We start from the raw sequence: 11,272 nt of genomic DNA on the forward strand, positions 1-11,272 counted from the left end.
CATTTTTTATTAGGTTTATAATTTAGATGGACATTTTATTTTTACCTGTTTCCCTGCATCCTTTGAGAAATGTAAGAACCTGTAGCATTTAATTTGTATTCATCACTACTTAATCATTAATTATGTTAATGTAGGAAAGGCCAGCTGACTTTTGCTTATTGTGTCTGATTTATGTTTAATGTAATTTTGTTGTGTTTGTCTTGTATCCACAGGCCCTCCAGATGTGGAGCAGGCTTGTGAGCCAAGTGTGCGCACCTGGAGCCCCAATGCAGGGATTGAGCAAGGTGTTGTCGGCCTGTCGGAGTGCCCTCTCCAGGGCTGCATGCTTCAACTAGAGTTCCCCTACCCGCTGATACCAGACTCCCTGACTGTGTGGGTCACCTTCTTCAGCCCCGAGGAAACAGCACTGCCAGCTATCCATAACATCTTACTACTGACTGTTAGTGGGAACAACATTTCATTGGGTCCCAGTAATGTCTTCTGTGACACCCCACTGACTTTAAAGTTGGACATAGAGGAAGAGGTGTATGGGGTACAGTTTTTTACTATGGAACAACACCTAGAGATTGATGCCACCCTCTTGGCATCCAAGCCAGACTGCATACTTTGTAGGCATTGCCAACCATTACGCTACCGCCTGTTGCGCCAACCACCCTTCACCCATGCACCACACGGTCTAAGGTTGAATGAACCTACCCGCCGATATACAGACAGGTAAGTGGCCTGGTAGGTGAATACTTTTTTTATGAGTGCACAAAGATCTACATATGTCCTCCCTGACATTTATGAGCTGAGTAAATTCTAAATAAAACATCAAGTAAAAGTTTGGTCTTTGTCAAGGTTTAAGAAAGACTAACCTTTCCCCTGGCAGAGGAGGAAAAGCCATACAATTCTTTGGACATGCTTTGATTTGATTGTTTTTACCCAAAGTATTTTCTTTTAGAAGTTGAGAATTGCTGTGGCTGGGTTGGCTCAGTGGGTAGACTGAGAGGTTTATACCTTGACGCAGAGGTCCAGGGTTCGAATCCAACCTGTGATGATTTCCTGCATGTCTTCCCCCTTTCTCACCTAGCTGTCCTGTCAAAAAAGTAAAGGTGGAAAAGCCCTTCCCCCCAAAAAAGAAGTTAAGAATTGCTGAGTGATTACCATTTAGCTTAGTGTGATGTAATTAGTTTTTTGTGGACACAGCGGTAAGAAGGTATTTATTTACAGTATCTGTGGAAACTATCCACAAAAATATGTTCTTGTAATACCAGATATCCGTTTCAATACCCCCAGGACCACTAGCAAGCCACCACTGCTTCTGCAGTTTCAAATCTACTGCCCAACATTTGTTTCCTAAGTCAGAGGTCAATTGTTGCCCACATTTATTTTTTCCCATGTTCCATGAAGCAAAGGCAAGTTGGCTTGTTAAAGATATTATCTGCACACTGTGGAGAGAGTTTAGTGCTTTGCTTTCATGGAATGTGCTGACTCAATAAAGATTGTGCTATACTTGACACTGCTGTGTGTTGTGCCATCTCACTATTGTGCTGGCAGCGTGATTCTCATGAGAAGGAAAGCGCTTAATAAGAGCCGAAAAGGTGAGTATGCATGTGAGGCAAGATGGAGTGATGATACCTAAGTTACATAAAGTGTCTGTACACAACTTTATGTTTGAATGGCTGTGTCCGTGGAAGGCTGTCTGCAGTAGGGATGCATTTATTTGGAGGTTTTGGCACACTTCAGTGATTATTGATGTGCTGTAGGTAGTTTCACTGCTGTGGTGTATTTCACTAGCTGTGGTTGCATTCCAGTGGTCGTGGTCAGTGGCACTGACTGACTATTTTCTGTTGTGAGTGTAGGGAATCTTATCTCGTAAATGGTCAGACGTTTTATAGCAAGTATGTGTGTTCCAGCCATCAAAGTCTTTAACTCATTGAAATGAAGAAAAGGTGCAACAACAACAACAAAAATATATATGTTGTCTCTAAAAAAAGAGACATTTTACCTAAAAACTGTTTAAACAAAATATAAAAACACAAAGGCAAAACAAAATGAGAAAATGAAAACAAACAATTGAGAAAAAACATGCTAAAGGGGCGGTTTGCACTTTTCTTCCAATGTTTTGAGTTACTCTTTGTTACTGATTATTGCATGGACCTTTATAGCTAACTTATGATACTGATGCAAGGGAAGCCATTTGTGAGTTGTGTTTGCATATCATGGCACTACTTAAACCAAGTAAGTATTATGCAAAGAGGTTCTGGTGCGTGGTACTAATGTGGCATTCTTCAACAAATAATTCTAAGAGAAAGAAACGTCCAACAGGAAAACCAAGGGTCACTCAAGAGAAATTTGTCTGACAACAAACACAGCCTTTGACAGAGCCTTTGTGAAGTGCTCTGTTTGATCGCCTTGGTGCAGCTGCTGAAATGCTTTTGTTGACCACACAGTAAGCTGCTTCTTCTTGCAACATGTTTCCATTGGGTTGGATAGAGTGATGAATGTCTTGGTTGAGGGGATTGATTGACCTCCTACTGTCAGGCCACTGGCCTTCACCTGAGTTGGGGCAAACTGAGAAAGAGGACAACTGACATCTTGGCTCTATCCATGCATGGTAGTTAGTTTGGAATGGCTAAGGGTTGGGAGGTCAAGGTGACAGAATAAATTATGGTAGAGATTAAGAAGGGTCAAGTGAAGAGGAGTCGCAGCGGTGAAAGGCTGGACAAGTTGGGGGTAAATCATTGCTAGGCTCAAGGGGGGGCAAAAGCGGTTGGAGGAAAACATTAGGGGGTTGAAAAAGTATGAAAAGAGAGAGAAGGAGGATTGGATTAATTTGACCCCATCGCTCTGAGGCACCCCAGCCCATTGGCTAATCCTCTTTCTGATGTGGGTTTCAGAGCTGTCATTCAGTCAAAGCCTATCTCAGAGTTGACGTCAAGAGACCTCCTAGCCAAAAGAGAGAGAGGGCAGCTCCCCCAGAATCAATACTACCCCACACCCCCTCTGTAATCTGACTACCCTGGTTCTGAACAACTCTTCCACATAGTACCCCCCCTGCCCATCCATCCCTCAGCTAATCTGCTGCTTCTTGAGAAGTCAGTCTACCTCATGTCTCCTCTTAAAAAGAAGATTCTAGATTTTCTTTTTTTATAGGTTTTGAGCTAAACACTTTGTGAAAATTAGCAATGCACTCTGGCATTTATCATGGTGAGAATCCTCTGCATGTATCAATAAAATGCCAGTATGCAATGACAGTGGCTGTTTCAAGCTACTTTTTCATTCTTTACACAACTATTTATGTCACGTTTTGTGTATACAAATCACTGCAATACTATGAGTGCCTATGTGAAATGCGTTTGCAACAGCTATAAACACTTTTGCTTATGCCGACGTGGTTTGATGGCACAGCGCGGCCTTTAGTATTGAGCAGAGTTAATTATGTATTCCCTAAGACAATTTTGGTTCATTGGAAATGTCAATAACAACAAGAATATCTTTCAAATTTAAATTGTATTAATTTTTAATTTGATATTACTAGACTAACCTTTATTGTAATTTTAAGTAATTCATCAGTATTTAAAATAAACTATGAATCTTTTGGCAACACAATGTTCATTTCCTCTTATCACTCATTGATTTGACTTCTTAACAGTTTCTTTTTTTCATAACCCCCCCTTGCCTTCTCTATAGGATGTTGGAAATTAGAAATGAGTTGCGTAATCCTCCTAATATGGAACATATTCATGAGTTGCAGACAGAGTGAACAGTGTAGTCCTCATGGGGTGTCATGGGATGTCTGGTACACTTACCAGAATATTTTCAGGACTCTGTTTACCATGATAGGAAAGAGACAAATAATATAGGAATAAATTGGGACTACTGAAACAAATTGGATATCAGAAGTGGGTTTGCAGGTTTGTTTGTGTGGATAGTCAAGAAGAAGGTTGTATCTCTTGGGCAGAGGTTGTGCTGGTGATTACTGTGTCTTTTTCATTTAAAGATAACAATTGTAATCAATAACTGCAATTTAGGCAGTTGATTGCAATAATAACAAACTTTACCTTTCTGGTATTTGTGGGTTTGGATGTTTGCATTTGTCTGTCTCTTTTAAAGTACCTCTTTTAGGTCTAAACTTAAAATTAAAAGCAGTGAAACCTCAAATGTGTGTCAGCTGCCATACTGACAAAAGAAGCATTGCCCTGTTTGTTGTTCTTGCAGGCTCAATCTAAGACTTTTTCTCAACTTCCTTAAATGTATCTGCTTTTCTCATCTGGGATCTCTCAGCCAAGAACAACAAGCAGCTACAGAACGGAAGCACATCCATATGCATGCTCACACATAAGCCTAGTGCACACACTAGTGGAGACAGGAACACACACTCACACGCAGATAAACACAGAAACCCACCAACACTCTTCTTGCTCTCAGTAGCAGGAACATACATTAGCTCATGCTTCTATGTGTAATCACCTGGTGCTATCAAAACACGTTTGAAGGCATATTTCAGTTCTTTGTGCCTGACTTTGAGCGTGAGCCAAGATAAAACCTCTATTCCTACAGGGGTCTTGAGAAGAATGTCTGGATGAACAGAGAAACACTAGTAATGAAATGTTATCACGTGACACCTTGTCTGCAACTGAAGTGAAGTCCTTTGTAGTATGAGTTGCATCTCAGATCAGTTACATATCATAGCTAATCAGTTACAGATGAAAATGTGGTTTTAAGAAGTCTGGATGGCCGTCTATCACAGGATATTGTCCATTACATACACCTGTCAATTGATTGTACTTCATCAAGTAGGATCCAGAGATGATGCTGGCCATAAACCCTTACACAAATGTACTGTTAATTAATGTACCTGTCACTCTAAATGTTGTTCTTATATATAGCCCACTCACCAAGTTCTAAGGGATAGAGGATCTATGGAACTGTGTTACATCTGCACCACTTCTGTTTCATTCTTCCCTGCTGCTAACCACAGCGGCTAACACAGCATGGCTATTAGCAGTGAGGTCAGGAGGAATCAAGCATTCACCTAATTGGGAACAGGTTAAAAGTTATGTTTAAAGAGTTGTTATCACGCTATGAGGAGTTGCACTATTGACCCTCTACAACCAACTGTGCATTATGACACCCAGGTAACATTTGTTGCTTAGCAGCACAGGATGTTAAAACACTACTGCTGGAGTAAGTCATGCACATGTCGTTGGTTCTGTATACATCTGAAATAACCTCTACAATCTGTTTGGAAACAGTTCTTTGTTTTACCATGGTATGACATTTTCAAACAAAAAGACCATTAAACTGACAATAGTCAACCCCTTTCCATGTGAAGCACAAAGGCCTACACTGAGCAAAGTAGGTTTGTTAAGATGGCATCTGATTTTCCAAGTGAGGGATCTGCCTATGTGGCCCAAGCAGGTTGCAATTCATGACACAGAGTTCTCAGTGTAGTCTGGGGAAATAATTGTGGATTTAGACCCAAGCTTTTAACGGCTTTTTACAGGCGAAAGTTGTGGGTCTGGTTCAGGGCTTAATTTGAGCCGAAACACGCCGGAACATGTTCCGGCACCTCCGACGTTGGATCCGGAACCTTTTTTATTGGATCCGGCACCTCCTGTGTCACCATGAAAAATGAATCGCCTAAATGAAAAAAATAAATTACTGTTTGTGTAGTGTTCAAAGATGGAAGGGGGAGAGGGACGGAGGGAGGGGAGGCACTTCAACAGCGTGGCGCTGCACTTCAAGTGACACAAGCGCTTGTGCTGGTTGAGATTGCTGTTATAGCCTCATTTCACTCAGGGGGAAAATGTCAAAAAGACAACAAAGTTTGCTTAACTTTTTCAAATACACTGGCCAGTCGGATCCCAAACGAGCAAAAAACGTTTCTGCCGATCAAGAATGTGGATACCACGGTGTGTTTTTTGGTAAATTTAATAGTCCAAAGGATAATTGCTGCTTGTGAAAACAGCTGTTGCAGTGTTTTTTTTTTTTTTTTTTTACATTTCACACCGATGCAGTCCATGTTCTGAAATAACTGTAACATTGTTTAGGTTTTTTTTAGTCAGAGAAGCTACGTAGGCAGTGTCATTTTTTTGTTCCGTTACCTCCAACCACCGTTTTGAGTCGCCAGATCCACCCCCCGCCCCTCTGCGCTCCGGGACCTTCCACTTTACAAATTAAGCACTGGTCTGGTTCAAAAAGTGTTTCCAGTAGGCTACTATTGATGCTGCTAACTGGTTTTCAGTCCTTAGCCTAGATTAATTTGCAAAAGAAAATCAACGTTGATTGTGGACGCAAACCACAGCTTGACCGTGGTTGTACATCATCCACATCATCCTCAACTTTTTGTAGTGGGACATCACGCTACTTCTGCCTTTGCTGCTGAAAGAGGACCTTATCTGTGCCAGAACTGCAAGACATTTATCCACTTAGAAAGAACAAGTTAATTTCACTTGCCATTTTTAAGTTGCAACAACTTCACAAAATTAAGTAAATACAAACAAAAAATTTCAAGGCAATCGGTTTCCTTGATTTAAAAAAAAAAACAAGATCAACTTCAGGAAAATGTGAACATGCAAACAATGCTGTCAGGTGTCTTTGGTCTCTGAATCTCCAATAACTGGATACAGCATGAATATCTAAACATCAGCCGATTCAAAGCTATTGGGAGAGCACTATCTTGATTCTACATGTGGGAAGATTGATTAACACCAGCATAATGAGGAATAGATGACTGTTAACTCATATTTTACACAGAAGCCCCCCTGCCCTATAGACTGTATACAACTCTAGGCCCTATTTTAAAAGTCACCATTTACTCCTTCATGTTACCTATCTCTTCTTCTTTAGATTTTTTCTTGACTTGTTTTCTCTAGTATATTCCTGTTCTTCTCCTCGTTAACCGGATTTAGCTACTTGTCTCTTTGTTCTTGCTTGTTCTTGCATGTCTCTCAGTGTGGCCTGATCAAGCGCTGCAATTACTTTTCTGTGCATTGGATTACCTACAGTATAATAGCCAGAATTTCTCATTATCCATAAAAGGGTAATTCATGTGCTGCTTTCCTGCAAAGCAATATCGGTTTCTCTCTTCTTTCCGCCTATTCTGTGTGTTTGCTCTCCTCAAAGATAAAGTCTCCCACAGCTCAACTTTTCCAGGGGCTAAACTAATTCAATTAGAGGGGGCATGTTTGAGTGTAGCCTGAAGTTACACCAGCATGAGCCAACATTGCAGAACAGGACATACTGAAGTATAAAAGAGAGTCTGTCAGGTCAAACATTCTGTGTTGATAATAATAAAGCCAACATAAATATTTCATCCTAGGCATACATTTTGCTGTGAGGAAATTCATTTTGTTACATGATCTTTAGTTCCATCAGTTTTTATAATTAAGACAGTGCAGCTAACTTGAACTTGGTCTAATTTCGTCTGCCGGTAATTGTGATGAACAAACAAAAAGAGAAAAGGAGATGAGGGGGGAAAAAGTATCCACAAGCAAACATGCACTTGAACACCTTAATGCAATGCAGCATATTTGAGTGTTTATATTTGTACATGGGAATGCAGAATACCTGCTGCTTTCATTAACATCTTTTTGAACATTTGACTGCACTCATATATACATGGTAGTTGTTTTTCATTCACCCACACTTGGGGTTCACTGTCACTGTGGACAGGAGGAGCCAGGGATCAAACCACCAACTCTGTGATTAGTGGACCAAAATGTTAAACTGACTAGTCTGACTTAGAGCTCTTAAAAGATGATGGCTTCCCTGCATCACTCAAACACTTTCTTGGTTTGATTGCTGACTTTATCTTTGGCCTTGGATGAAACTGTTTATGGCAATGTTCGCTGCTGGTGCTGCATTGCTCTCACACTGGGATTATATAGCAGCAGTAGGAATAGTGGTTCATGCCTGTGTACTCTTGTTTAAGTGTAAAGGCCATATAGTTGGCTGGCAGTGTGTTATTAACAACAAAGGTATAGTGTGTGTGTACCACCATGTATTTGTATGAGCATATCAATCCATGTTGGCCCACGTACAGTATCACTGCATGCTTGTCACTGCATTTACAGCATTGCAGAGGGCATTCCAAAAGTCGGTCTATAGTACTTGATGGTCCACATGAAATGATCCATGGCTAACCTTTCGGCCTATTACCCTCATTTCCCGATGTTGTTCCCCACTCATAGGCCTAATTTTTGCCATGTACTTAACCAATAATAGCCGTGATTATACACAACAATTATACATTCCTATGCCCTTATGCATCGAATAACATTTTCTCTGTAGTGGTGAGTGAGTTCATGTCTGAATCAAAATTAGAATGTAAAGAAATAAAGTCACTTAGTCTTAATTTTTCTGCACACACACACACACACACACTCACACCCGGACATACAAAATGTAGGGTCAAAAACTCTGAAAGCCAAAAAACAAAAACCATGAAGGAGAAACCATGACCATAAGCGACAAATCAAAACTAGAAATGAGAAACCAAAACTATAAGCAAAAGAAAAGTCAAAACAGAAAGAAAACTGTGAAAACACAGCTGCAGATGAGAGTGCTGATGTGAAAATCAGTTATCCTGTTTTTATTGTTTATAATAGTCAAAATAGATACATAAATACATAAACTCTCAGATTCTTTGCTTGCCTTTACTTGTTAATTTTTTTAAAACTTTTGTTCTTAGTTTCCTTTCCTGTTAGGAAAGTTGTTAGAATGAAACAATATTGTGGATTCATGAGACAGGCTATATGCCTCAGCTCAATGTTTCTTCCGACTCAACATGTTTTGATGAGTCTGAAGAGACCCATGATGTGTGTCATTCACTTGATTACTAGCTTACAGAAACTAGTAAACCTGCCCATAGTTAAACAGGGCCAGAATCCAACAAAAATGATTAAAGCTGATGGTAATACAAGTAACATGTAAAGGCAAACAACAGATCAAAGAGAAAACGTAAGCATTACAGTAGCAATAGCAATACAAACAGGACAACTAATGATGTCATGACAGCACCCTCACTTGCACTTTTGTTGTTTCTCATTTACAGTATTCTTTCCTTGAGTTTTGTTTTGCTGCTTTGCTTATGGTTTCTCATTTACAGCTTTGATATTTTTATTCATTTATGGTTTTGGTTTTCTCATTTATGTTTTTTTTCCTTTCAGACTTTTTTTTTCAGACTTCCTTATCATGGTGACTCAAGAAACCATCATGGCATCTTACACCAGCAAAGTGAGTAGTCCCCCCAGTATTTCTCCTGTCCATTGTGTATTCATCATGATGGTTCCTTAAATCACTAGGGTGAGAAAACAAAACAAATTTGGACCCAAACCGGGTAAATGCAGTGACTGGATATAGGTAGATGTTCTAATTTGTGATGTGTTAGTGGTACTTGAGATACCTAAAGATTGCTACAACACACACACTAGCAAACAGAGCAGTTGTCCTATCGATCCGTTCTTCACAGGCCTGGTCCGAGTATCTTTCTCAGCTGCTCTTACTCCTTTCTTTATATGGGATTCTTTATCAGACATTTCTTCGAGGCTTCACATTATCCTGAAATATGTGGAGTTACTGTGATCTTTGCCTCTCTCTGTGCAGGGATGTGGCGCCACATGTTGTGTACACCTACCAGGTCCAAACAATCTCCAGCCGGAGTGAAAGTGAGCCTTCCCCACCTCTGGTACACGATCTGGGGGCACCCTACTGTGGGGATGGACGGATCCAGAGGTAACCTTACTATCATGATTAAAATATATATAAAAGCATCTATAAGGATGTGCAATGAAGCATTTTCACAAAAATAAACTTTACTTTACGTTTACGTTACATTCAGTATTTATCCGTTTGGCGGTATATGTGTGTGCATGTTTTCTGAGTATCTCCTCCTGATATTTTAGTTCCAAAGGAGAGGAATGTGATGATATGAACTCTATGAATGGGGATGGCTGCTCCACTCAGTGCAAGAAAGAGCCCTTCTTCAACTGTGTTGGTAAGTTATATGGACAAAGGTATCGTCAAGGTTAAAATGCAGTCACAGGTTTCTTTCTCTCGACTGCTGTTGGGAAATACAATTTCTGTAAATACAATTTTTGTATTGGAAATACAATTAACTGACTTAAATTAAACTGATTTCTTTTGAAAAGAAAAGTGTCAGAAAAAATGACTCAGAAAAAAAAATATATAAAATACTTTATTACAATACTGTAGCCTATATTGAACATTTTCAGTTATTTTAATAATGTTTACTGATGAGCTTCTAAACATATTTTACAGGCCAAAAGTCACATTTTAAATGCCATTAACATGCTACATTACATGGTAGATTTAGCAACTTATGATTTGACAACCAGTTTCTTACATAACATACAGTTCTTTATTCCTTTTTGCCATGATATTGTCTGCGTGGATTCAATTGAAAAAAAGTTGCAAAGTTTTGGATAAGACCCAAAAGCTAACTTTGTGAATAAACCGATTTAACATCTGGACGTCTTTTATTCAAGTGCTTCATGCCTTTCTCAAAAGAATAAAAATGCCGTTAGATATCATAATCATTTTGACCTCTTGTTAAAAAATAAATAAATCTGGAAATCATTATTTTCTTAAAGGGTGAGTCATCTTATTTTACATAGTTGAGTGATTGGCATCTCCTACATTGTTTTGTTTTATGAATAAATGGATCGTTTCCTGTCCAGTTCTCCTGCTGTAGACAATAATTTTGCCTCCCTGTTGTTATTGTATGTGTGTGTGTGTGTGCATTTAATTGTATAGTGCATGTATTAATGCACACACGTGTGAGTCTCTGTGAAGTGGCCACTTAATCCTTGTCAGATTGCTGGATGACTGCATTGGCTGTGCTGTTTTTCCACCAACTGCAGTGCAAAGGGGTATGCGTGTGTGTGTGTGTGTGTGTGTGTGTGTGTGTGTGTGTGTGTGTGTGTGTGTGTGCTGCGTGTCGTGCGCGTGCGTGCGTCGCGTCGCGTCGTGCGTCGTGCGCGTGCGCGTGCGTGTGTGTGTCCGACACTGTCTGACATAGTTGTAGTTTTGCACAGAAATCTGACACTATAATGATGGGACCTTCTGTCTATATGTGTGAGAGAGTGCCTGCTTGTCAGTGTGTTGGATAGTAAAAGAGAGTTGGATGGAAAATGTACACTAAGTATACAACAGGGCCAGGGTGCTACAGTCTGGATGAGCTTAAATAGGCTATTCACACGATTGAGCCAAATGAAATGTGGAATTGACAAAATCGACAAGTTCTTTTCCCATGATCCCACCT

General features: G+C 39.9%; 1 protein-coding gene across 2 annotated transcripts in view; it reads left to right on the top strand.

The window, feature by feature from the left end:
- pappaa (pregnancy-associated plasma protein A, pappalysin 1a) overlaps positions 1-11,272 on the top strand; it is a 105,440-nt gene that overhangs the window by 29,670 nt on the left and 64,498 nt on the right. For both annotated transcript variants that reach the window (XM_039780440.1, XM_039780441.1), the window contains exons 7-9: positions 213-714; positions 9,595-9,723; positions 9,894-9,985. In XM_039780440.1, the coding sequence (XP_039636374.1) occupies positions 213-714; positions 9,595-9,723; positions 9,894-9,985 (723 nt within the window). The remainder of the gene's footprint in view (positions 1-212; positions 715-9,594; positions 9,724-9,893; positions 9,986-11,272) is intronic.

The sequence above is a fragment of the Perca fluviatilis genome, chromosome 17, assembly GCF_010015445.1.
Source record: "Perca fluviatilis chromosome 17, GENO_Pfluv_1.0, whole genome shotgun sequence".
Classification (NCBI taxonomy): Eukaryota; Metazoa; Chordata; class Actinopteri; order Perciformes; family Percidae; genus Perca; species Perca fluviatilis.